General features: G+C 35.5%; 1 protein-coding gene across 1 annotated transcript in view; it reads right to left on the bottom strand.

The window, feature by feature from the left end:
- STXBP5L (syntaxin binding protein 5L) overlaps positions 1-25117 on the bottom strand; it is a 384965-nt gene that overhangs the window by 310836 nt on the left and 49012 nt on the right. Inside the window, 1 exon segment of the mRNA XM_089909991.1 lies at positions 23238-23335. Within this exon segment, the coding sequence (XP_089766117.1) occupies positions 23238-23335 (98 nt within the window).

Genomic DNA, 25117 nt, shown 5'->3' with positions numbered 1-25117 from the left:
AAAAATAAACGAAATTGAGTAATTTTTAATGAGGTGGATGGACCTAGAGTCTGTCATAGAGTGAAGTAAGTCAGAAAGAGAGAACAAATACCATATGCTAATGCATATAAATGGAATCTTAAAAAAATGGTACTGATGAACCTAGTGGCAGAGCAGGAATAAAGACGGAGATATAGAGAATGGACTTGAGGACATGGTGGGGGAGGGGGAAGCTGGGGCAAAGTGAGAGAAGCATCAACATATATACACTACCAAATGTAAAACAGATAGCTAGTGGAAAGCAGCAGAGTACAGGGAGATCAGCTCAATGCTTTGCAACAACCTAGAGGGGTGGGATAGGGAGGGTGGGAGGGAGGCTCAAGAGGGAGGGGATATGGGGATATATGTATGCATATGGCTGATTCACTTTGCTGTACAACAGAAACCAGCACAGCACTGTGAAGCAATTATATTCCAATAAAGATGTATAAAAAAAGAATTTTATTTCAACTATTACATTTTTTAAACCCCCTAAAAAAAAGAACAAAGCTGGAGCCACCACACTTCTTGATTTCAAACTATATTACAAAGCTACAGTAACCAAAACAGCATGATACTGGTGCAGAAACAGACACAGAGGCCAATGAAACAGAATCAAGAGCCTAGAAATAAGCCCACACACAGTCAACTAATATTTGACAAGGGAGCCTAGAATACACCATGAAGAAAGGATAGTATTTTCAAAAAATGACATTGGGTGTTTTCTATACATAGAAATAAATATTCTGATGCAAGAGAATGAAATGGACCCCTATCTTATTTCACTCACAGAGAGTAACTTGAAATGAATTAATGATTTCAACGTAAGACCTGGAACTATAAAACTCCTGGAAGAAAATATACACCAAAATCTCCTTGACATTGGTTTTGGCAATGATTTTTTGGATATGCCACCAAAAGCACAAGCAACAAAAGCAAAAATAAACAAGTGGCACTACAGCAAACAAAAAAGCTTCTGTACAGCAAAAGATGTAATCAACAGAATGAAGAAGAAACCTACAGAACGAGAGAACATACTTGCATACCCTATATCAGGTAAGAGGTTAATATCCAAAATGTACCAAAATATTCATAGAAATCAATAGCCACAAGAGGGGGGGAGGGGAATTTTTTCTGACATTTTTCCAAAAAAGACATACAAATGGCCAATAGCATGAAAACATGCTCAACATCACTAATCATCAAGGAAATGCAAATCTAAACCACAATGAGCTATCATCTCACATCTGTCAGAATGACTGTAATCAAAACGCACTGGCAAGGATGTGGAGAAAAGGGAACCCTTGTGCACTGTTGCTGGAAATGTAAATTGGTACAGCTATTATGGAAAACAGTTTGGAGGTTCCTCAAAAGATAAAAATAGAGATACCATATGATCCAGCAATTCCACTTCTGGGTGTATATATACTAAGGAAATGAAATCACTCTCTCAAAATGATATCTGTATCCCCATGCCCCATGCTCTGCAGCATTATTCACAACAGCCAAGACATGGAAACAAACTATGCATCCATCAACAGATGAATGGATAAAGAAAACATTTTTTATATATGTGTGTATAAATATATGTACATATATACATATATATGTAATGCATGTATACACATACACACACACACCACAATAGAATATCATTCAGCCATGAGAAAGAAGGAAATCCTGCCATTTGCAACAACATGAATGGACTTTGTTGGCATTATGCTAAGTGAAATAAGTCAGACAGAGAAGGAAAAATACTGTATATTATCACTTATATGTAGACTCTAATAAACTTGAACTTGTAGAAACTAAGAATAGAATGGTCGTTACCAGGGTCTGGGGAGGTGGAGGAATTGGGGAGATGTTGATCAAGAGGTACAAACTTGCAGTTAGAAGATGAATAAGTTCTGGAGATCTAATGTGTAACACTGTCATTATAGTTTAAAATACTGTATTATATACTTCAAAGTTGTAAAGAAACTCTTTACAAAGTTATAAAGAAACTAGATCACAAAAATAAAAAGATAATTATGGGATATGATGAAGGTATGTTGGAGGATATCATCAAGAAGATAAAACCACCAGTCTATCCAGGCAATTAGAGGTGCCACACACCCTCCCTTGTCCTTGGAATGTAAGGTCCATCCAACTACTATTCTCATACTAGTAGCCATTTCAAAGATGCAGCTTTGAGAGAGTAATGTATTATTGAGGCCATCCAGATTGAATACATGGCTGAACCCAGTTAAGCCCTCTATATAAACTTTCGGGATTCTGGTGGGCCAGAGTGGTCATCTATTCATCTTGCAGTCTTCCAGGACAAGCCTTGTATGCAAATTGCCTTGCTGATTAAAACTACCACCTACCAATCTGGACTGGTCTGCCTCTTTCTTTGGCCTCTCTTTGCCCTCCGTGTATGGAACCCAGTTTTGAATTTCACCTGGGGTGCTCCTGAGGTTGGGAACAATACCTAATACTACATTGTAATCATACTGCAATACATAAATGTATCAAACATACTGTATACCTTAAATTTATACAATGTTATACTCTGATTATATCTCAATAAAAAAATAAGAAGAAAAAATAGGAGATTCTGCTTTACCTTCATTTATTCCTTCCCCAACACTCTTTCTTTACATAGATTTACATTTCTGACATGTCATTTTCTTTCTCCCTAAAACACTTCTTTTTAACATTTTTAGGTGCAGCTCTGATGGCAGTGAATTCTCTAATTTTTTGTTTGTCTGAGGAACTCTTTATTTCTACTTACTTCTCTCCCCAAATTTTATTTCTTTTTGAAAAATTTTAATTATTTTCTTATTTTATTTTTTCATTGTGATAAAATATATATAACATAAAATTTACCATTTTAACCATTATCAAGTACACAGTTCTGTGGCATTAAGTACAATCACGTTGTTGGGAACCATTACCACCATCCATCTCCAGAACTTTTTTGTTCTTCCCCAAATGAAACTCTGTACCTATTAAACAATAGCTCCCCATTATGCTCTCCATTCCCAGCCTTGGAAGTTACCATTCTAGTTTCTGTCTTTATGAATTTCATTACTCAAAGAACATCATATAATGACAATACATGTCCTTTTGTGACTGGCTTCTTTCACTTAACATAATGTCTTTAAGGTCCATTCATGTTGTAGCATGTATCAAAATTTCCTTTCTTTTCAAGGCTGAATAATATTCCACCATGTATATGTACTACTTTCTGCTTATCCATCCACGTTTTAAATTTTTTTAAATAATATCTTTCCTAGTAAGTGTGAAGTGGTATTTCATTGTGGTTTTGATTTGCATTTCCCTAATATTGAGCATGTTTTCATGTTTAATGGCCATCTGTATATCTTCTTAGGAGAAATGTCTATTCCAGTCCTTTGCCCATTTTTAGCTGGGTTTGGTTTCTTGCTGTTAAGTTGTAAGAGTTCTTCACATATTCTGATATCAATCCCTTATCAAATATATGATTTGCCAATATTTTCTCCCATTCCACGGGTTGCCTTTTCACTCTCTTAACAGTGTCCTTTGATGCACAAAAGTTTTTAATATTGAAGAAGTCTAATATATCTATTTTTTTCTTTGGTTGCCTATGCTTTGGACACCATATGCAAAAATCATTGCTAAATCCACTGTCATGCATTTTTCCTTTATTTCTTTCTAAGAGTTTTAGCTTTTAGGTCTTTGATCCATATTGACTTAATTTTTGTATATGATTTAAGGTAAGATTCCAACTCTATTATTTGCATGTGGATATCCAGTTTTCCCAGAACCACTTGTTGAGAGGACTGTCCTTTTCCAATTGAATGATATTGGCACTCTTATCAAAAATCATTTGACCATGTATTCAAGGGTTTATTTGTGGGCTCTCTATTCTATTCCATTGGTCTATATGTCTGTCTTTGCACTATTACCACACTGCTTTGATGACCATAGCTTTGTAATAAGTTTCAAAATCAGGAAGTTTGAGACCTCCAACTTTGTCCTCTTACAAGATTGTTTTAGCTATTTGGAGTCCCTGGAAATTCCATATGAAATTTAGGATGAATTTTTCTCTTTCTGAAAAACATATTGAGTTGATAGAGATTACACTGAATCTGTAGATCACTTTGTGTAGTACTGACATCTTAACAATATTAAGCCTTCTAACCCAAGAACACAGGATTTCTTTCCATTTATTTAGATCTTCTTAAACTTATTTCAGAAACATTTTGTAGTTTTCAGTGTACAAGTCTTTTGTCTCCGTGGTTAAATTTATTCCCAAATATTTTATTCTTTTTGATGCTACTGTAATTGGAATTGTCTTCTTAATTTCCTTTTCAGATTATTCATTGTTAGTATATAGAAACAACTGATTTTTTGGTGTTGATTTTGTATCTTGAAGCTCTGCTGGATTTATTTATTAGTTCTAACATTTCTTTTTAATTTTCATGGTTTCCACTTCACTTGTGAAATATTTCCTAGATACAGAATTATATGTTGCTGGAAACATATAATGTTTCCATTATATGGAAATATAATATATATATATATATATATATATATATATAAAACAAAATTATATGTTTTCCTTTCAACACTTTATATATTTCACTCTTATCCTTGTTCCTCTACTAGTAAGGCAGTTTCCTTCCTCTGGCTTCCTTCAAGATTTTCTGTATTTTCTTATCTAAAGTGAATATTACATGCCTCATGCAGTTTTCTTTTTTGTATTTATCCTGTTTGTTGTTCCCTGAGATTCCTTGATCTGTGATTTGGTGTATGTTATTAATTCTGAAAAGTTCTCAGCCATAGTTTACTTCAAATATAGTTCTGTTCTTCTCACTCTTTCTTCTCTTTCTGGTAGTCCAAGAACATTTACTTTACACCTTTTGAAACTGTCACACAGCTCTTGGATATTTTACTATGCTTTTTCTTCAATTATTTTCTCTCTTTACTCTTTAATTTCTATTGACCCACCTTCAAACTCAATGATTCTTTCCTTGCCTGAGTCTTGTCCATTGATAAGTTCATCAAAGGTATTCTTCATTTCTGTACAGTGTTTCTGATTTCTGGTATTTCCTTTGGACTATTTCTTAGAGTTTCCATCTCTCTGCTTAGATTACCCATCTTACATGTGGTTAACTTTTAGACATATTGTCTAATGTTTACATTAGAACTCTTAGCATATTAATCATAGTTATTTTTAACTTCTTATCTAATAATTCTATAATCTGTGTCATGGCTGAGTCTGGTTATGATGCTTGCTTTATCTATTTAAATTGCATTTCTTATTGCTGTTTAGACGGCATGTCTTATTATTGGAATGGCTTACAATTTTTTGTTGAAAGTCAGACATGAAAGTATGGGGGCTCCCCTAACACTTTGGCCCTCAGGAGTTCCATGCTTTCATGCTAATCACACATTCAGCAACTAACAATTTGAAAAAAAAATTACCATTTGAGTGCTCCTACCAGCTTATGGTTCCAGCGGCTTCTGAAATATCTGTGACTCTCTAGATTTGCTGTTCTCTTCAGATTTTGGGGTGGAAGTATGCCCTGCAACCTTATTTCTCTAATAGGTTCAGGAAAAGTTGTTGATTTTAGGTTTGACCAACATTTTAACTTCATTTCATTTGACAGCTTCCAAGCTCTTCACATGTAAAAGTTGAAACCAGATAGGCCATAAAACAAGCCTTAATACATTTAAAAGGATTGAAATCATATAAATTATGTTCTCTGGCCACAATGGAGTGAAGTTAGAAATCAGTTACAGAAAGAAATATGGGAAATTCACAAATATGTGGAAATTAAAGGGCATATCCCTAAATAACCAACAGGTCAAAGGAGTCACAAGGGAAACTTTAAAATAATTTTAGATGAATAAAAATGAAAACACAACATAATAAAACTTAGGGGATACAGCTAAAGAAGTTCTTAGATGGAAATTAAGCATCTATACAAAAAAAAGATCTCAATTTAATAACCTAAAATTGTACCATAAGAAACAACAAAAGCAGAGTAAACTAAACCCAAGCAATCAGAAGAAAGGAAATGAAAAAGATGAGCTGATATTACTAAAATGGAGTATAAAACAAAAATAAAGAAAATCAATGAAACCAAAAGTTGGTTCTTTAAAAAAACATCAAAATTTACAAACATTCATCTAGATCAACCATAAAGAGAACACACAAATAATTAAAATCAGGAAGTAAAAAATGGGACAGACTACAAATCTTATAAAAATAAAGATTATAAGGGGATACTATAAACAATTATATGCCAACAAATTAGATAATATAGATAAAATGAAAAAATTCCTAGAAAGACATAAGCTACTGAAATTGATTAGAAAAGAAGTTTAAAAATCTGAATAGACCTTTAAAGCGATTGATTTAGTAATCAAATAACTTCTCAGGATGAAAAGCCCAGATGGCTTCATTGGTGAATTCTACCAAAAAGTTAAGATTAATACCTATTCTTCATTAACTCTCTTAAAAATCAGAAGAGAAAACACTTTCCAACTTATTCTATTAGGCCAGACTACCCTGAAATCAGAAACAGACAAAGATATTACAAAGAAAGAAAACTTAAGACCAATAATTTATGAATATAGACACAAAAATTCTCAGCAAAATATAAGCAAACTGAATACAGCAACATCTAAAAAGGGTCATTTATCATGACCCGGTGAGATTTATTCCAGGATTGCAACATTGGTTTAACATTAAAAAATCAATTAATGTAATATACCATATCAATAGAATAAAGAACAAAAGTCACTTGGTCATCTCAGTAGGTGAAGAAAAAGTATTTGAGAAAATTTTGTACACCTTCATGATAAAAAAACTCTCAATGAATTAACAATAGAAAGAAATTTCTTCAATCTGATAAAGGGCATGTACAAAAAACCCACTGCTAGCTAATGTCATACTAGTGAAACAATGAATGCTTTCCTTCTAAGATCAGAAATGAGACAAATATATACTAAAGGTTTTATCAATGGCAATTAAACAAGAGAAATAAAGGACACCCAGATTACAACGGAAGAACTAAAATTACTTGTAGGTAACATGATCTTGTACACACAGGAATACCTTCTTTTATTGTGCTTTGCTGTATTGCACTTCTCAGATACTGAGTTTTTTTTTTACAAATGTAAGGTTTATGGCAACCCTGCACTGTCAGATGATGATTAGCCTTTTTAGCAATAAAGGCATGTACACGTTTTTCAATTAAGGCATATACATTATTTTTTTAGACATAATGCTATTGCATACTTCACAGGCAATAGTAGATTGTAAATATAACTTTTATATCCATTGGGAAACCAAAAAATTCATGTGACACTTTATTGCAATATTTGCTTTATTGCAATCGTCTGGAACTGAACCCACAATATATCCAAGGTATGTCTGTACACAATCCTAAGAAATATACTGAAAAATTATTACAACTAATAAAAGAGTTCATTAAGGCTGCAGGTAACAAAATCAATGTACAAAAATCAATTATGTTTCTCTATATACTAGCAAAGCACTATCCAAAAATTAAATTAAGAAAATAATACCATTTATAGTAGCATCCAAAGTAATAAAATAGGAATAAACTGAACAAAAGAAGTATAAAACTTGTATTCTAAAAACTATAAACATTGATGAAAATAATTAAAGACCTAATAAATGGAAAGACATCTCATACCTATAGATCAAAAGACAATATTATTAAGGTGGTAGTACTCCCCAAATTCAGAATCCATTCAATCCCTATCAAAATCTCTATCAAAATCCCAGCTGCACTTTTGCAGCAATAGACAAGATGATCCAAAGATTCATATGGATATTTAAGAGACACAGAATATAAAAATAATCTTAAAAAACAAGAATAAAGTTGGAAGATTCTAACTTAAAACTGTATAGAAAGCTACAGTAATCAAAACAATAAGGTACTGGAATAAGGCAGACATAGAGCTAATTGGAACAGAATTGAGATTCTAGAAATAAACCCTCACATACTTAGTCAACTGACTCTCAACAAGGATATCAAGACAATTTAATGGAGACAGATTATTTGTTTTTAGGAAATAGTGCTACAACAACTGAATATCCACATGCGAAAGGATGTAGATCCCATCCTAACACCATATACAAAAATTAACTCAAAATGAATCACAGCTTAAATTAAAAAGCTAAAACTATAAAACTAATAGAGGAAGGCAGTCACAGTAAAGGGAGTCACACGAATTTTCTGATTTCCCAGTGTGTATAAATGTTGTTTACACTATACTGTAGTCTATTAAGTGTGCAATAGCATTACGTCTAAAAAAAATGTACATACCTTAATTAAAAATATTGCTAGGAAGTGCTAACCATCATCTGAGCCTTCAGTGAGTCGCACTCTTTTTGCTGGTAGAGGACTTGAAATATTGTGAAAATTACCAAAAAGTGACACAGAGACACTAAGTGAACAAATGCTGTTGGAAAAATGGTGCTGATAGACCTGAAGACACAGGGTTGCCACAAACCTTCAATTTATAAAAAATGAATATCTGCAAAGCAAAATAAAATGAGGTATACCTGTACTTAATTCATAGAACTGTATATTATTAAAAGTCAAATTTACTTTATGATAATATTAAAAGATGAAATTTAAATTGATTAATGTATTCTCTAGCAAGAAAAGTAACATCTCTTAAAAATAACTACTATGTTAAAACATAAATCTATCTTTAATGTAAAAATGAATCAAAAAATTGTAAAGGACAGAGACTGTCAAATTAGGCAGAAAAGCAATACCCAACTATATGCTGCCTACAAGAACACACTAAATATGAAGACACAAATAGGTTAAAGTAAAAGAGATAGAAAAAGATGCACCATGCTAAGAATAATCAAAAGAAAGCTTCAGTGGCTATATCCATATCAGACAAAGTAAATTTCAGATCAAAGAATATTACCAAAGACAAAGAAGGTCATTTCATAATGTTAAAAGAGTTAACTCAACAAAATAACTTAATACTCCTAACTGTTCATACAGCTAAAAACAGAGCTTCAAAATACATGAAATAAAACAAAACAAAACTGATAGAACTTCAATGATAAACAGATGATTCTAAAATGATAGTGGGAGATTTCAATACCTCTGTCTCAGTAATAGATAGAAGTGGATAAAAAATCAGCACAAATATAGATTTGAATAACACTACCTATTTTTTAACATCTTTATTGAGGTATAATTGCTTTACAATGCTGTGTTAGTTTCTGCTTTATAACAAAGTGAATCAGTTATACATATACATATGTTCCCATATCTCTTCCATCTTGCGTCTCCCTCCCTCCCACCCTCCCTATCCCACCCCTCCAGGCAGTCACAAAGCACCGAGCCGATATCCCTGTGCCACGTGGCTGCTTCCCACTAGCTATCTACCTTACATTTGTTAGTGTATATATGTCCATGCCTCTCGCTCGCCCTGTCACAGCTCACCCTTCCCCCTCCCCATATCCTCAAGTCCGTTCTCCAGTAGGTCTGTGTCTTTATTCCTGTCTTACCCCTAGGTTCTTCATGACATTATTTTTTCTTTAATTCCATATATATGTGTTAGCATACGGTATTTGTCTTTCTCTTTCTGACTTACTTCACTCTGTATGACAGACTCTAGGTCTATCCACCTCATTACAAATAGCTCAATTTCATTTCTTTTTATGGCTGAGTAATATTCCATTGTATATATGTGCCACATCTTCTTTATCCATTCATCCGATGATGGGCACTTAGGTTGTTTCCATCTCCGGGCTATTGTAAATAGAGCTGCAATGAACATTTTGGTGCATGACTCTTTTTAAATTTTGGTTTTCTCAGGGTATATGCCCAGTAGTGGGATTGCTGGGTCATATGGTAGTTCTATTTGTAGTTTTTTAAGGAACCTCCATACTGTTCTCCATAGTGGCTGTACCAATTCACATTCCCACCAGCAGTGCAAGAGTGTTCCCTTTTCTCCACACCCTCTCCAGCATTTATTGTTTCTAGATTTTTTGATGATGGCCATTCTGACTGGTGTGAGATGATATCTCATTGTAGTTTTGATTTGCATTTCTCTAATGATTAATGATGTTGAGCATTCTTTCATGTGTTTGTTGGCAATCTGTATATCTTCTTTGGAGAAATGTCTATTTAGGTCTTCTGCCCATTTTTGGATTGGGTTGTTTTTTTGTTATTGAGCTGCATGAGCTGCTTGTAAATTTTGGAAATTAATCCTTTGTCAGTTTCTTCATTTGCAAGTATTTTCTCCCATTCTGAGGGTTGTCTTTTGGTCTTGTTTATGGTTTCCTTTGCTGTGCAAAAGCTTTTAAGTTTCATTAGGTCCCATTTGTTTATTTTTGTTTTTATTTCCATTTCTCTAGGAGGTGGGTCAAAAAGGATCTTGCTGTGATTTATGTCATAGAGTGTTCTGCCTATGTTTTCCTCTAAGAGTTTGATAGTTTCTGGCCTTACATTTAGGTCTTTAATCCATTTTGAGCTTATTTTTGTGTATGGTATTAGGGAACACTATCAATTTTACCTGATTAATACTTACAGATAAATCCACCCAACAATAGCAGAATACACATTCATTTCAAATGCATATTTAACATTTATCATGATAGACCACAGACAGGGCCATAAAACAAGCTTCAATTAATTTAAAAGTATTCAGGTCATATAAAGTATATTGTCTGACCACAATTGAATTAAATTAGAAATCAATAACAGGAAGATCTCTGGAAAAATCTCTAATGTTTAGAAACTAAATAAAACACTTATAAATAACCTACACATAAAGAAAAGAAATTAAGCAGAAATTAGAAAATATTTTAAGTTAAATGGAAGGAAAAAACAACATGTTAAAATCTGGGGATGGAGGATTACAATTCTGCCAAGATGAAAGAGCCCTATTCCTCCCAGTTTCTGTCTTTCACAACTGAAAACAAAAACAAAAACCCTGCCCTGGAGATAATATTATAAACAAGTGAAAGGAAACTCTGAGGTAGAAAGGAGAAATGCCTAGGCATCTCAGGAAATGGGGAGTGACACAGCAATGAGTTCCTTGAGTTTCCTTATTGTGTCCCATATGTCCTGGACAGGACACTGCAGAAGTTTCCAACCCAGGACCACCAACTAGCACAAGCAAAAAATAAAGACAAAAACAAAAAACAATCCAAGAAAAGGCTGTTCTCCCAGTCAAAGGACAGAGAAGAGGGTAGGCTAAAAGCAAATTGTGGCATTACCCACAATTCTAGCCAAACAACAATGAGAAAACCATACTCTAGCCAAACAACAATGAGAAAACCATACTCTTCTCTTTCCCACTCCATGGGAGTTCAACAGAGCTGACTGCAGAGCTGATCTTCTACCTCATCTCACTCCCACGCTGCAAAGAGCACACTTCAACTCCCCCAGAAGGTAGTATTTAAGGGCACAAGCAGGTTGCTAATCACCCATCCCCTGCCTGGAAGAAGCAGGTAGCACTTTGTTCCACTGCCAGGATGTATCAGTGCACTCAGCAGGATGCTGATCACCCATCTCCATACAAGCAGAGGCAGGTGGCAGCAATCCAATCCTGATGCAGTAGTATTAGTGAGTCTAAATTAGCAGTTGATCTTCCATCCCCTTACAAGCATAAGGAAGAGTTGTTCTAATTCCCCCACCAAGGTAGCATCAGTGGAGTCCAGGGGCAACAAGATTGAATGAGGTAGTATAAGGTGGGGCTAGTCATCATTAGCCTTCACTCACACCCTCCTAGCACTCCAAGTCAGCAAGGTGGTCATTAGGAGCCAGAATCCTCACTTCCACCTGACAGCAACAAGACTGAACAAGGTGGGTGAAGGAGAGCTAGTCAGCAACCACACTGTATCAGAGAATCCTAGTAGGAGCTGAACCTCTATTCACATTGATGAGGCAAAACAAGGTGGTGCAGGGAGAAGTGATTGATGCTATGCTTCTTATATCTCCTGATGTCACTGGAGCACAGTGGGAAGATGAACTTCCACCCCATCCATTTTAAGTGAGGCAGTGTCAGTCACTATCCTTTTTCTGGGGGTATGTTGACAGGGCTCACCAAGAAACTGAACATGCACACCCACCTGGCACTCAAACTGCAAATGAAGAAGTAAAACTGTCACTATTTGCAGATGACATGATACTAAATGTATAAAATCCGAAAGTCTCTATCAGAAAACTACGAGAACTAATGAATAAATTCAGTAATGTTGCAGGATACAAAATTAATATACAGGAATCTGTTACATCTCTATACACTACCAGAAAGAGAAATTAAGAAGACAATCCCATTTGCAATTGCATCAAAAAGAATAAAAGACCTAGGAATAAGTTTACCCAAGGAGGTAAAATACTTATATACTGGAAACTATAAGACATTGATGGAAGAAACTGAAAACACAAATAAATGGATAGATATACTGTACTCTTGGGTGGAAGAATTAATACTGCTAAAATGTCCATACTATCCAAAGCAATCTAAAGATTCAATGCAATCCCTATCAAAATACCCATGGCATTTTTCACAGAACTAGAACAAATAATCCTAAAATTTGTACGGAACCACAGAAGACCTCAAATAGCGAAAGCAATCTTGAGAAAGAAGAGCAAAGCTGGAGGTGTCATGCTCCCTGGTTTCAGACTATATTACAAAGCTATAAGTAATCAAAACAATATGATACTGGCATAAAAGCAGACACATAAACCAATGGAACAGAGTCAAGATTCCAGAAATACACCCATGCATATATGGTCAACTAATATTTGACAAGGAAGCCAAGAATACTTAATGGGGAAAAGACAGTCTCTTCAATAAATGATGCTGGGAAAACTGGACAGCCATATGCAAAAGAATGAAGCTGGACCATTATCTTACACTACACACGAAAACTAACTCAAATTGGCAAGAACTTGAACAAAAGACCTGAAACCATAAAACTCCTAGAAGAAAATATAAGCAGTAAGCTCCTGTAAATCATTATTGGCAATGATTTTTTAGAGTTGACACCAAAAGCAAAAAAACAACAACAAAATACAAAACTAAGTGGGACTACATCAAACTAAAAAGCTCCTGCACAGCAAAGCAAACTGTCAACAAAATGAAAAAGAAACCTATCATATGGGAGAAAATATTTGCAAATCATGTCTGATAAGGGATTAATATCCAAAATATATAAAGAACTAATATGACTCAATAGCAAAAAAACCCAAACAATTCAATTAAAAAATTGGCAGAGGAGCTGAATGGACATTTTTCCAAAGAAGATATACAGATGGCCAAGAGGTACATGAAAAGGTATTCAACATCACTAATCATCAGGGAAACACAACTTAAAACCACAATGGGAAACCAGCTCACACCTGTTAAAATGGCTATTACCAGAAAGACAAGGAATAACAAGTGTTAGCAAGGATGTAGAGAAAAGGGAACACTTGTGCACTGTTAGTGAGACTGTAAATTGGTGCAGGCACTATGAAAAACAGTATGGAAGCTTGCAATTGACATGTAAACACTACTATATTTAAAATAGTTAACCAACAAGAACCTACTGTATAGCACAGCGAACTCGGCTCAGTATTCTTTAATAATCAAAATGGGAAAAGAATTTGAAAAAGAATGGATACTTGCATGTGTATAACTGAATCACTGTGCTGTACACCTGAAACTAACACATCATTGTTAATCAACTATACTCCAATATAAAATAAAATAATTTTTTTAAGAATAAAATAAAATAGAACTACCATACAATCCAGCAATTCCACTTTGGGGTATTTATCAGAAGGAAATGAAAACCTAACTTAAAAAGATATCTATACTCCCATATTCATTGCAGCATTATTTACAATAGCCAAGATATGGAAACAGCCTAAGTGTCCAATGATGGATGAATAGACAAAGAAATGTGGTATACATAGAGAGAGAACAGAATGTTATTCAGCCATATTAAAAGAATGAAATCTAGCCATTTGTGATAACATGGATGGACACTAAAGGCAAATGCTGACTGAAATAAGTCAGACAGAGAAACACAAATACTGTACAATCTCATTTGTAGTGGAATCTAAAAAACAAACAAACAGAAATACTGAACACGTAGATATAGAGAACAGATTGGTGGTTGCCAAAGGTGGGAGGTGTGGGGTGGGCAGAATCAATGAAGGTGGTCAAAAGGTCAAATTTCCATTATAAAACAAATAAGATCTGAGGACATAATGCATAGCGTGGTGATTGTAGTTAATAATACTCTATTGTATATTTGAAAGTTACTAAGAGAGTAGATCTTTAAAGTTCTCATCAGAAGAAAAAAAATGTTTGTAACTATGTGTGGTGACGCATGTTAACTAGACTTATTGTGGTGATCATTTCACAATGTATACAGATAACAAAACATTATGTTGTACACCTGAACTTAAGATAATGTTATATGTCAATTAACCCTCAATAAAAAAAGAAAGAAAATGATCCAACAATATGCTGTATACAATAAACTCACTTCAAATACAATGACATAAGTTTACAGTAAAAGAATGGAAATAGATATAACATGTAAACATTAACTTGTTTTTAAAAAGTAGGAGTGGTTATACTAAGATCACATAAAGTCAATTATAGAGCAAAGAAAATTACTGGAGATAAGTAAAGACATTACATAATGGTAAAGGGATCAATCCATGGAAGATATAACAATCCTAAATGTGTGCACACCAAACCACAGAGTCTCAAAATACAGAAAGCAAAAACTAATGAAGTTAGAAAGAGATAAATATATCCAAAATTAGAGTCTGGAGAACTAATTCACTCTACTTTCAGGATTTGACAGGAATTTTCAGACAAAAAATTAGCAAGAATATGGAACTCAACAACACAATCAACCAACAATATCTAGTTGACAAATAGAAAACATTCCACTCAACAAGAATGCACATGTTTTTCCATAGTCCATAGAGTATCCACCAAGACAGATCATATCCTAGGCCACAAAACAAATCTTAACAAATTTAAAAGAACTGAAATCATAAAGAGTGTGTTTTCTGACCATAATGATATCAAAACTAGAAATCAATAACAAGAAAACTTCCAAACAGTTGCCAATTAATTAAAATACTTCTAAGTAACTGATGGTTCAAAGAAGTCTCAAAGGCAATTTTTAAAACTACATATGATTGAATGAAAATTCAAATGCACATACCAAAATCTGTGGAATCCAGTTAAAGCCATGCTGAGAGGAGAATTAATAACACTAAATGTATACCTTAGAAAAGAGAAAGGGAACAAATCAGTAACGTAGGTTCCTCCTTCAAAAAACTAGGAAAAAAGAGCAAAATAATCTCAAAGAAAAGTAAAGAAAGGAAATAATAAAGATAATTCAGAAAAAAATTGAAAAGAATAAAACAGAGAAAAATCAATTAAACAAATCCTAGCTCCTCAAAAACAAAAAATCAGTAAAATTTAAAAACCACTAGTAAGACTACAAACTATGCAAATTTAACAAGATAAAAGAGAAAGCTAAAATAGTCCTAAAACTAATTTTTAAAAGTGAATCTGTAATAAAAAAATCTCATAATCTCTAGGCCCAGGTACTCTCATTAGAAAACTCTTCCAAACACTTAAAGAATTAACACGAATTTTATACAAACTATTACAGAAAACAGAAGCAGAGGGAACACTTCTCAATTCATTTTATGAACCCAGTATTACCCTAACACCGAAAGCAGATAAAGACAATAGAAATAAAAAGTTAACTCAAAATGGAACCTGTATTTAAATATAAAATGTATAACTATAAAATTTTTAGAAAAAAATGAAAGAAAATAATTAAGATCCAAGGTTAGACAAAGAGTTCTAAAAGGTGATTCCAAAAGAGCACATGCCAGTCTCTGGTGTCCGAGCTGATAGCCGTAGCTCATGCCCGTCTCTGGAGCTCATTTAGGCGGTGCTCTGCCTTCTGTGGGCAGACAGGGAAGGAATCCCCTCTCCTCACGCACCCCGAAACAATGGTCTCTTGCCTCTTAGGCTGGTCCAGAGTTTTTCCTGGACTCCCTCCCGGCTAGCTGTAGTGCACTAGCCCCCTTCAGGCTGTGTTCATACAGCCAACCCCAGTCCTATCCCTGGGGTCTGACCTCTGAAGCGCTAGCCTCAGCTCCCAGCACCTATAAAGGAAAAACTGATAAACTGAACTCTGAAAGGCCCTGTTAAGACGGTGAAAAGACAAGTTAAAGACGAAGAAGACAAATATCATATTATCACTTATATGTGGAATCTAAAATATGATACAAATGAATTTATTTACAAAACAGAAACAGACTCACAGACATAGAAAACAAACATGGTTACCAAAGGGGAAAAGAGAGGGAGGGATAAATTAGGAGTTTGGGATTAGCAGATATAAACTAGTATATATAAAATAGATAAACAAGGGACCTTCAAGATGGCGGAGGAGTAAGACGAGAAGATCACCTTCCTACCCAAAAATATATCAGAAATACATCTACATGTGGAAGAACTCCTGTAGAACACCTACTGAATGCTGGCAGAAGACCTCAGACTTCCCAAAAGGCAAGAAAATCTCCACGTACCTGGGTAGGGCAAAAGAAAAAAAAGAAGTAACAGAGACAAAAGAATAGGGATGGGACCTGCACCTCTGGGAGGGAGCTGTGAAGGAGGAAAAGTTTCCACTCAATAGGAAACCCCTTCACTGGCGGAGACAGGGGGTGGGCGGGGGAAGCTCCAGAGCCACGGAGGAGTGGGCAGCAACAGGGGTGCAGAGGGCGAAGCAGAGAGATTCCAACACAGAGGATCAGTGCTGGCCAGCACTCACCACCCTGAGAAATTTGTCTGCTCACCCGCCGGGGTGGGTGGGGGCTGGGAGCTGAGACTCAGGCTTTGGAAGTCAGACCCCAGGAAGAGGACTGGGGTTGGCTGCATGAATACAGCCTGAAGGGGGCTAGTGCCCCACAGCTAGCTGGGAGGGAGTCCAGGAAAAACTCTGGACCAGCCTAAGAGGCAAGAGACCATTGTTTCGGGGTGTGCGAGGAGAGGGGATTCCTTCCCTGTCTGCCCACAGAAGGCAGAGCACCGCCTAAACGAGCTCCAGACATGGGCATGAGCTGCAGCTATCAGCTCGGACACCAGAGGCTGGCATGAAACACTAACACTGCTGCTGCAGCCATCAAGAATCCTGTGTGCAAGCACAGATCACTATCTACATGCCCTCCCCACCCACCCACTCCCCGGGAGCCTGTGCAGCCTGCCACTGCCAGGGTCCCATGATCCAGGGACAAATTTCCCAGGAGAACACACGGTACGCCTCAGGCTGTTGAAGTGTCACAGTGGCCTCTGCTGCTGCAGGCTCACCCCGCATTGCAATTATAATAACCGTACCCCTCCCTCCAAACTGCATGAGTGAGTCAGAGCCCCCTAATCAGCTGGTGCTTTAACCCCATCTTGTCTGGGTGGAAAAAGAAGCCTGAGGGCAACCTATACACAGAGGTGGGGCCAAAACCAAACTGAACCCCAGGAGCTGTGGGAACAAAGAAGAGAAAGGGAAATTTCTCCATGCAGCCTCAGGAGCAGCGGATTAAATCTCCCCAATCAACTTGAGGTACGCTGCATCTATGGAATACCTGAATAAACAACAAATCAACCCAAAATTGAGGCAGTGGACTTTGGTAGCAACTGCAGACTTGGGGTTTGCTGTCTGCGACTGACTTGTTCCTGATTTTTATGTTTATCTCAGTATAGTTTTAAGCGCTTGTTACCATTGGTGGATTTTTTTTTATTGGTTTGGTTGCTCTCTTCTTTTTTTCATTACTTTTTTTTTCTAATAATTTTTAATGTTATTTAATTTTATTTCTTTATTTATTATTAATTATTATATTTCTCTTTTTTTCTTCCTTTTCTTCTGAGTTGTGGGGCTGACAGGATCTTGGTACTCCAGGCTGGTGTCAGGCCTGAGTCTCTGAGATGGGAGAGCTGTGTTCAGGACATTGGACCACCAGAGACCTCGAGCCCCATGTAATACCAACCGGCGAGAGCTCTCCCAGAGATCTCCATCTCAGCACTAAGACCCAGCTCCACCCAATGGCAGGCAAGCTCCAGTGCTGGACACCCCATGGCAAACAACTACCAAGACAGGAACACAATCCCACCCATTAGCAGAGAGGATGCCTAAACTAATACTAAGTTCACAGACACCGCAAAACACACCACTGGATTCAGCACTGCCCACCAGAAAGACAATATCCAGCCACAGCCACCAGGACACAGTCACCAGTGTCCTCCACCAGGAAGCCTACACAAGCCACTGAACCAACCTTACCCATTGGGGGCAGACACCAAAAACAACGGGAACTACAAATCTGCAGCCTGTGAAAGGAGACTCCAAACACAGTAAGTTAAGCAAAATGAGAAGACAGGAAATAGGCAACAGATGAGGCAGCAAAGTAAAAAACAACCAGGCCAAACAAATGAGAGGAAGTAGGCAGTCTACCTGAAAAAGAATTCAGAGTAATCATAGTAAAGATAATCCAAAATCTTGGAAATAGAATGGAGAAAATACAAGAAATGTTTAACAAGGATGTAGGAGAACTAAAGAGCAAAGAAACAATGATGAACAACACAATAAATGAAATTTAAAATTCTCTACAAGGGGACTTCCCTGATGGCACAGTGGCTGAGAGTCCGCATGCCGATGCAGGGGACATGGGCTCGTGCCCCAGTCCGAGAAGATCCCACATGCCACGGAGAGGCTGGGCCCGTGAGCCATGGCCACTGAGCCTGTGTGTCCAGAGCCTGTGCTCTGCAACGGGAGAGGCCACAACAGTAAGAGGCCCGTGTACAACAACAACAACAACAACAAAAATTCTCTAGAAGGTTTCAATAGCAGAATAACTGAGGCAGAAGAACGGATAAGTAACCTGGAAGATAAAATAGTGGAAATAACTACCACAGAGCAGAGTAAAGAAAAAAGAATGAAAAGAATTGAGGACAGTCTCAGAGACCTCTGGGACAACATTAAATGCACCAACATTCGAATTATAGGGGTTCCAGAAGAAGAAGAGAAAAAGAAAGGGACTGAGAAAATCTTTGAAGAGATTATAGTTGAAAATTTCCTTAACATGGGAAAGGAAATAGTCAATAAAGTCCAGAAAGCACAGAGAGTCTCATACAGGATAAATCCAAGGAGAAACACACCAAGACACAAATTAATCAAACTATCAAAATTAAATACAAAGAAAGAATATTAAAAGCAGCAAGGGAAAAACAACAAATAACATACAAGGGAATGCCCATAAGGTTAACAGCTGATCTTTCAGCAGAAACTCTGCAAGCCAGAGGAAGTGGCAGGACATATTTTAAGTGATGAAAGAGAAAAACCTACAAAAAAGATCAGCCAGCAAGGATGTCATTCAGATTCCATGGAGAAATTAAAACCTTTACAAATAAGCAAAAGTTAAGGGAATTCAGCACCACCAAACCAGCTTTACAACAAATGCTAAAGGAACTTCTCTAGGCAGGAAACACAAGAGAAGGAAAAGACCTACAAAAACAAAGCCAAAACAATTAAGAAACTGGTAATAGGAACATACATATAAATAATTACCTAAAATGTAAATGAATTAAATGCTCTAACCAAAAGACATAGACAGGCTAAATGGATACAAAAACAAGACCCATATATATGTTGTCTACAAGAGACCCACTTCAGACCTAGGGACACATACAGACTGAAAGTGAGGGGATGGAAAAAGATATTCCATGCAAATGGAAATCAAAAGAAAGCTGGAATAGCAATTCTCATATCAGACAAAACAGACTTTAAAATAAAGACTATCACAAGAAACAAAGAAAGACACTACATAATGATCAAGGGATCAATCAAAGAAGATATAACAAATGCAAATATTTATGCACCCAGCACAGGAGCACCTCAGTACATAAGGCAAATGCTAACAGCCAGAAAAGGGGAAATCGACAGTAACACAATAATAGTAGGGGATTTTAACATCCCACTTTCACCAATGGACAGATCATCCAAAATAAAAATAAATAAGGACACACAAGCTTTAAATGACACATTAAACAAGATGGACTTAATTGATATTTATAGAACATTCCATCCAAAAACAACAGAACACACTTTCTTCTCAAGTGCTTATGGAACATTCTCCAGGATAGACCATATCTTGGGTCACAAATTAAGCCTTTGTAAATTTAAGAAAATTGATATCATATCAATTATCTTTCCTGACCACAATGCTATGAGACTAGATATCAATTACAGGAAAAAAACTGTAAAAAATACAAACACATGGAGGCTAAACAATACGCTACTAAATAACCAAGTGATCACTGAAGAAATCAAAGAGGAAATCAAAAATATCTAGAAACAAATGACAATGAAAACACAAAATGACTCAAAACCTATGTGATGCAGCAAAAGCAGTTCTAAGAGGGGAGTTTATAGCAATACAATCCTACCTCAAGAAACAAGAACAATCTCAAATAAACGACCTAACCTTATTCCTAAAGCAATTAGAGCAGAATGAAAAAAAAAGCAAAGTTGGCAGAAGGAAAGAAATCATAAAGATGAGAGCAAAAAAAATAAAAAATAAATGAAGGAAACAATAGCAAAGATCAAGAAAACAAAAAGCTGATTCTTTGAGAAGATAAACAAAATTGATAAACCATTAGCCAGACTCATCAAGAAAAAAGGGAGAAGACTCAAATCAACAGAATTAGAAATGAAAAAGAAGTGAAAACTGACAGTGCAGAAATACATAAAGGTTTGTGACCACCTAGAGGGGTGGGATAGGGAGGGTGGGAGGGAGACACAAGAGGGAGGAGATATGGGGATATATGTATATGTATGGCCGATTCACTTTGCTATAAAGCAGAAACTAACACACCATTGTAGAGCAATTATACGCCAATAATGATGTTTAAAAAAAAAAAGAAATACATAGAATCATGAGAGATTACTACAAGCAACTATATGCCAGTAAAATGGACAACCTGGAAGAAATAGACAAATTTGTAGAAAAGCACAACCTTCCGAAATTGAACCAGGAAGAAACAGAAAATATAAACAGACCAATCACAAGCACTGAAATTGAAACTGTGATTAAAAATCTTCAAACAAAAGCCCAGGACCAGATGGCTTCACAGGCAAATTTTATCAAACATGTAGAGAAGAGCTAACACCTATCCTTCTCAAACTCTTCCAAAAAATAGTAGAGGGAGGAACACTCCCAAACTCATTCTACGAGGCCACCACCCTGATACCAAAACCAGACAAAGATGTCACAAAAAAAGAAAACTTCAGACCAATATTCCTAATGAACATAGATGCAAAACTCCTCAACAAAATACTAGCAAACAGAATCCAACAACACATTAAAATTATCATACACCAAGATCAAGTGGGGTTTATCCCAGGAATGCAACGATTCTTCAATATACGCAATTCAATCAATGTGATACACCACAATAACAAACTGAAGGATAAAAGCCATATGATTATCTCAATAGGTGCAGAAAAAGCTTTCGACAAAATTCAACACCCATTTATGATAAAAACTCTCCAGAAAGTAGGCACAGAGGGAACTTACCTCAACATAATAAACGCCATATATGACAAACCCACAGCCAACATCATTCTCAATGGTGAAAAACTGAAACCATTCCCTCTAAAATCAGGAACAAGACAAGGATGTCCACTGTCACCACTATTTTTCAACATAGTTTTGGAAGTTTTAGCCACAGCAATCAGAGAAGAAAAAGAAATAAAAGGAATACAAATCGAAAAAGAAGAAGTAAAATTGTCACTGTTTGCAGATGACGTACTTTATGTAGAGAATCCTAAAGATGCTACCAGAAAACTACTAGAGCTAATCAATGAATTTAGTAAAGCAGCAGGATACAAAATTAATGCACAGAAATCTCTTGCATTCCTATACACTAATGATGAAAAATATGAAAGAGAAATTAAGGAAACACTCCCATTTACCACTGCAACAAAAAGAATAAAATACCTAGGGATTAACCTACCTAAGGATACAAAAGACCTGTATGCAGAAAACTATAAGACACTGATGAAAGAAATTAAAGATGATACCAACAGATGCAGAGATATACCATGTTCTTGAATTGGAAGAATCAATATTGTGAAATTGACTCTACTACCCAAAGCAATCTACAGATTCAATGCAATCCCTATCAAACTACCAATGGCATTTTTCACAGAACTAGAACAAAAAATTTCACTATTTGTATAGAAACACAAAAGACCCTGAATAGCCAAAGCAGTCTTGAGAAAGAAAAATGGAGCTGGAGGAATCAGGCTCCTGAACTTCAGACTAAACTACAAAGCTACAGTAATCAAGACAGTATGGTACTGGCACAAAAACAGAAATATTATTGATCAATGGAACAGGATAGAAAGCCCAGAGATAAACCCATGCACATAGGATCACCTTATCTTTGATAAAGGAGGCAAGAATATACAATGTAGAAAATACAGCCTCTTCAATAAGTGGTGCTGGGAAAACTGGACAGCTACATGTAAAAGAATGAAATTAGGACACTTCCTAACACCATACACCAAAATAAATTCCAAATGGATTAAAGACCTAAATGTAAGGCCAGACACTATAAAACTTTTAGAGAAAAACATTTACAGAAACAGGATGACACTAAAACAAAATTGGGGAGGAAATTCACAGCCCTACAGGCATATATTAGAAAAGAAGAAAGTTCTCAAATCTGTGACTTCAGTTTCCACCTTAAAACACTAGAAAAAGATAAAATGAAACCCAAGATTAATCAAAAGAGGGGAAATAAAAAAAATCAAACCAGGAATCAATGAAATAAAATATAGGAAAACAATACAGAAAAGCAATGAAACCAAAAGTTGGTTCTTATGAAAATCAGTGCAGCTGATAAGCTTCTAGCCAGACTAATCAGGAAAAAGTAGAAGACACAAATCACCAATATCAGGGATTTTAAAAGGAGCATCAATACTTATCTCACAGACATTAAATATATGCCAATAAATTTGATGATGTGGGTTACTCATTGCTAAAGAAACAGTAAACTTTATTTGGTCATAAATATTTCACTTACCTAAATATTTAAGGAAATGTAATTCGTATTAATATAGCAAATAATGAACCAAAAAATAAGGATACATTCGTATAGCACCAGCTCTCGTCCCAATAGCCAAGATTTTCTGAACTGGATCAAAGGCTAATGCTGTGGGCTGATAAGGAAAACCATGCCGAACTGTCTGAAAGAGAGAAAACAGTGAAAATAGTCATCAGGGAAATAAAAATTAAAATCACAAGATACCACTATCCAACCACCAGAATGACTAAAATAATTATTTATTTTTTAAAAACTACTACCAAGTATTGTTGGTAGGAGTGTAAAATGACACAACCACTTTAGAAAAATGTGCTGTAGCTCTTTAAAAATTAGACATATACCTGTCCTATGACCTAGAAATTCCACTCCTGTGTATGTACCCAAGGAAATGAAGAGCATATGCCCACATAATAATTTGTATATGTCCCTAACAGCTTTATACATAACAACCTAGAAACAGCCCAGGTGACAATCAACAAGAGAATTCAAAAACAAAACTGTGGTGTATGCATACAATAGAATACTACTCAACAATTAAAAGATAAAAACTAATGACAGAAGCCAAAACATGGATGATTCTCAAATATATTATGCTAAGTAAAAGAAGCAATACACAAAGAGTACATATAGTATGATTACATTTATATTAAATTCTAAACAAGTAAAACTAACCTATGGTGAACAAAATCAGAACAGTGGTTGATTTGAGGAGAACTGACTGGAAGGGGTATGAAGGAACTTTATTGAGTGAAGGTAATATTCTATATTTTGACAAGGTTTGAATTACACACATGTATACTTTAGTCAAAACTCATCAAACAGTACAATAAAATTTGTGACAACATATAAATACATATATGAGTGTTCCAGTATAATTCTTTCAACTCCTCTGTATGTTTGAAAGCTTTCATAATAACACAGCGGGAAAGAAAGGAAAGAAAATATAAAGACTTTATAATATCACAAAAGAGATAAGACTAACATGTAAAAAAGGAATATACAATATTAGGAGCTAATTTCAATATGAAATGTTGAAATTTTCCAAAAAAATAGAGGACCCACATAGGTCAGGATAAAAGGGATTCTATACCTTGTTCAGCCACATATTTAGTGCTCCAAAAACTATTTTTAATGGAAATATCTTTATAATAAAATATTGCTTTTGTAAACATTTGAAGATGAAAAGATTAACTATAGCATGCAGTTTATCTAAAACTCATTCCCCAGAGAAAACACAGCAAGGAGTTCATTGCATAAACTCCCCATTTTCTTTTAAAGCATATATGAAGATATATGCATACGCATATTAACTAATATATAACCAGATCTGTAATCTGGTTTTCTCCCTTAGCAGTATATCATAGAAATATTTCCACAAAAAATATGTTTAGATGTATAATGCTTCAACCTATTTAAAAGTTGCAGAGCTTATTATAGTATGAATATACCACAATGTCTTTAACCAACCAACCACTGTTCTATAACCTCCAAAGAATTCTCAACTAAGTTGGTTAAAAAATTATTACTAAGAAGACCCATTTTCTATTCATGATCCTTAACTGAGGTGTTTCCCTTTGATTCTGAACTGTCCTTCTTATTTTGACTTATAAACAGAATTGTCAACAGGAAGATATTCATAATCTTCATGCAGATCAATGTGGATAGCAATAATCGAATATAGTTTCTCTCAAAAAAAAAACAGAACAGGTGGGAACACTTCCCAACTCACTCTATGGCCAGTATTACCCTGATCCCAGAAACAAAGTCATCACAAGAAAAGAAAACTAAATACCACTAATTCTTAATTAATATAGGTATAAAAATCCCCAATAAAATATTAGCAAACCAATTCCAGCAACATATAAAAAGGAAATACAATGTGACTTGGTAGAATTTATCCCAGGAATGCAAGGTTGGTTTAACA

This window comes from Delphinapterus leucas, chromosome 4, assembly GCF_059928025.1.
Source record: "Delphinapterus leucas isolate spDelLeu-1000000601 "Yukka" chromosome 4, BTC_Dleu_Yukka2, whole genome shotgun sequence".
Classification (NCBI taxonomy): Eukaryota; Metazoa; Chordata; class Mammalia; order Artiodactyla; family Monodontidae; genus Delphinapterus; species Delphinapterus leucas.
Note: the sequence above shows the minus strand (reverse complement) of the source record. Positions and strands in the feature narration are given on the sequence as shown.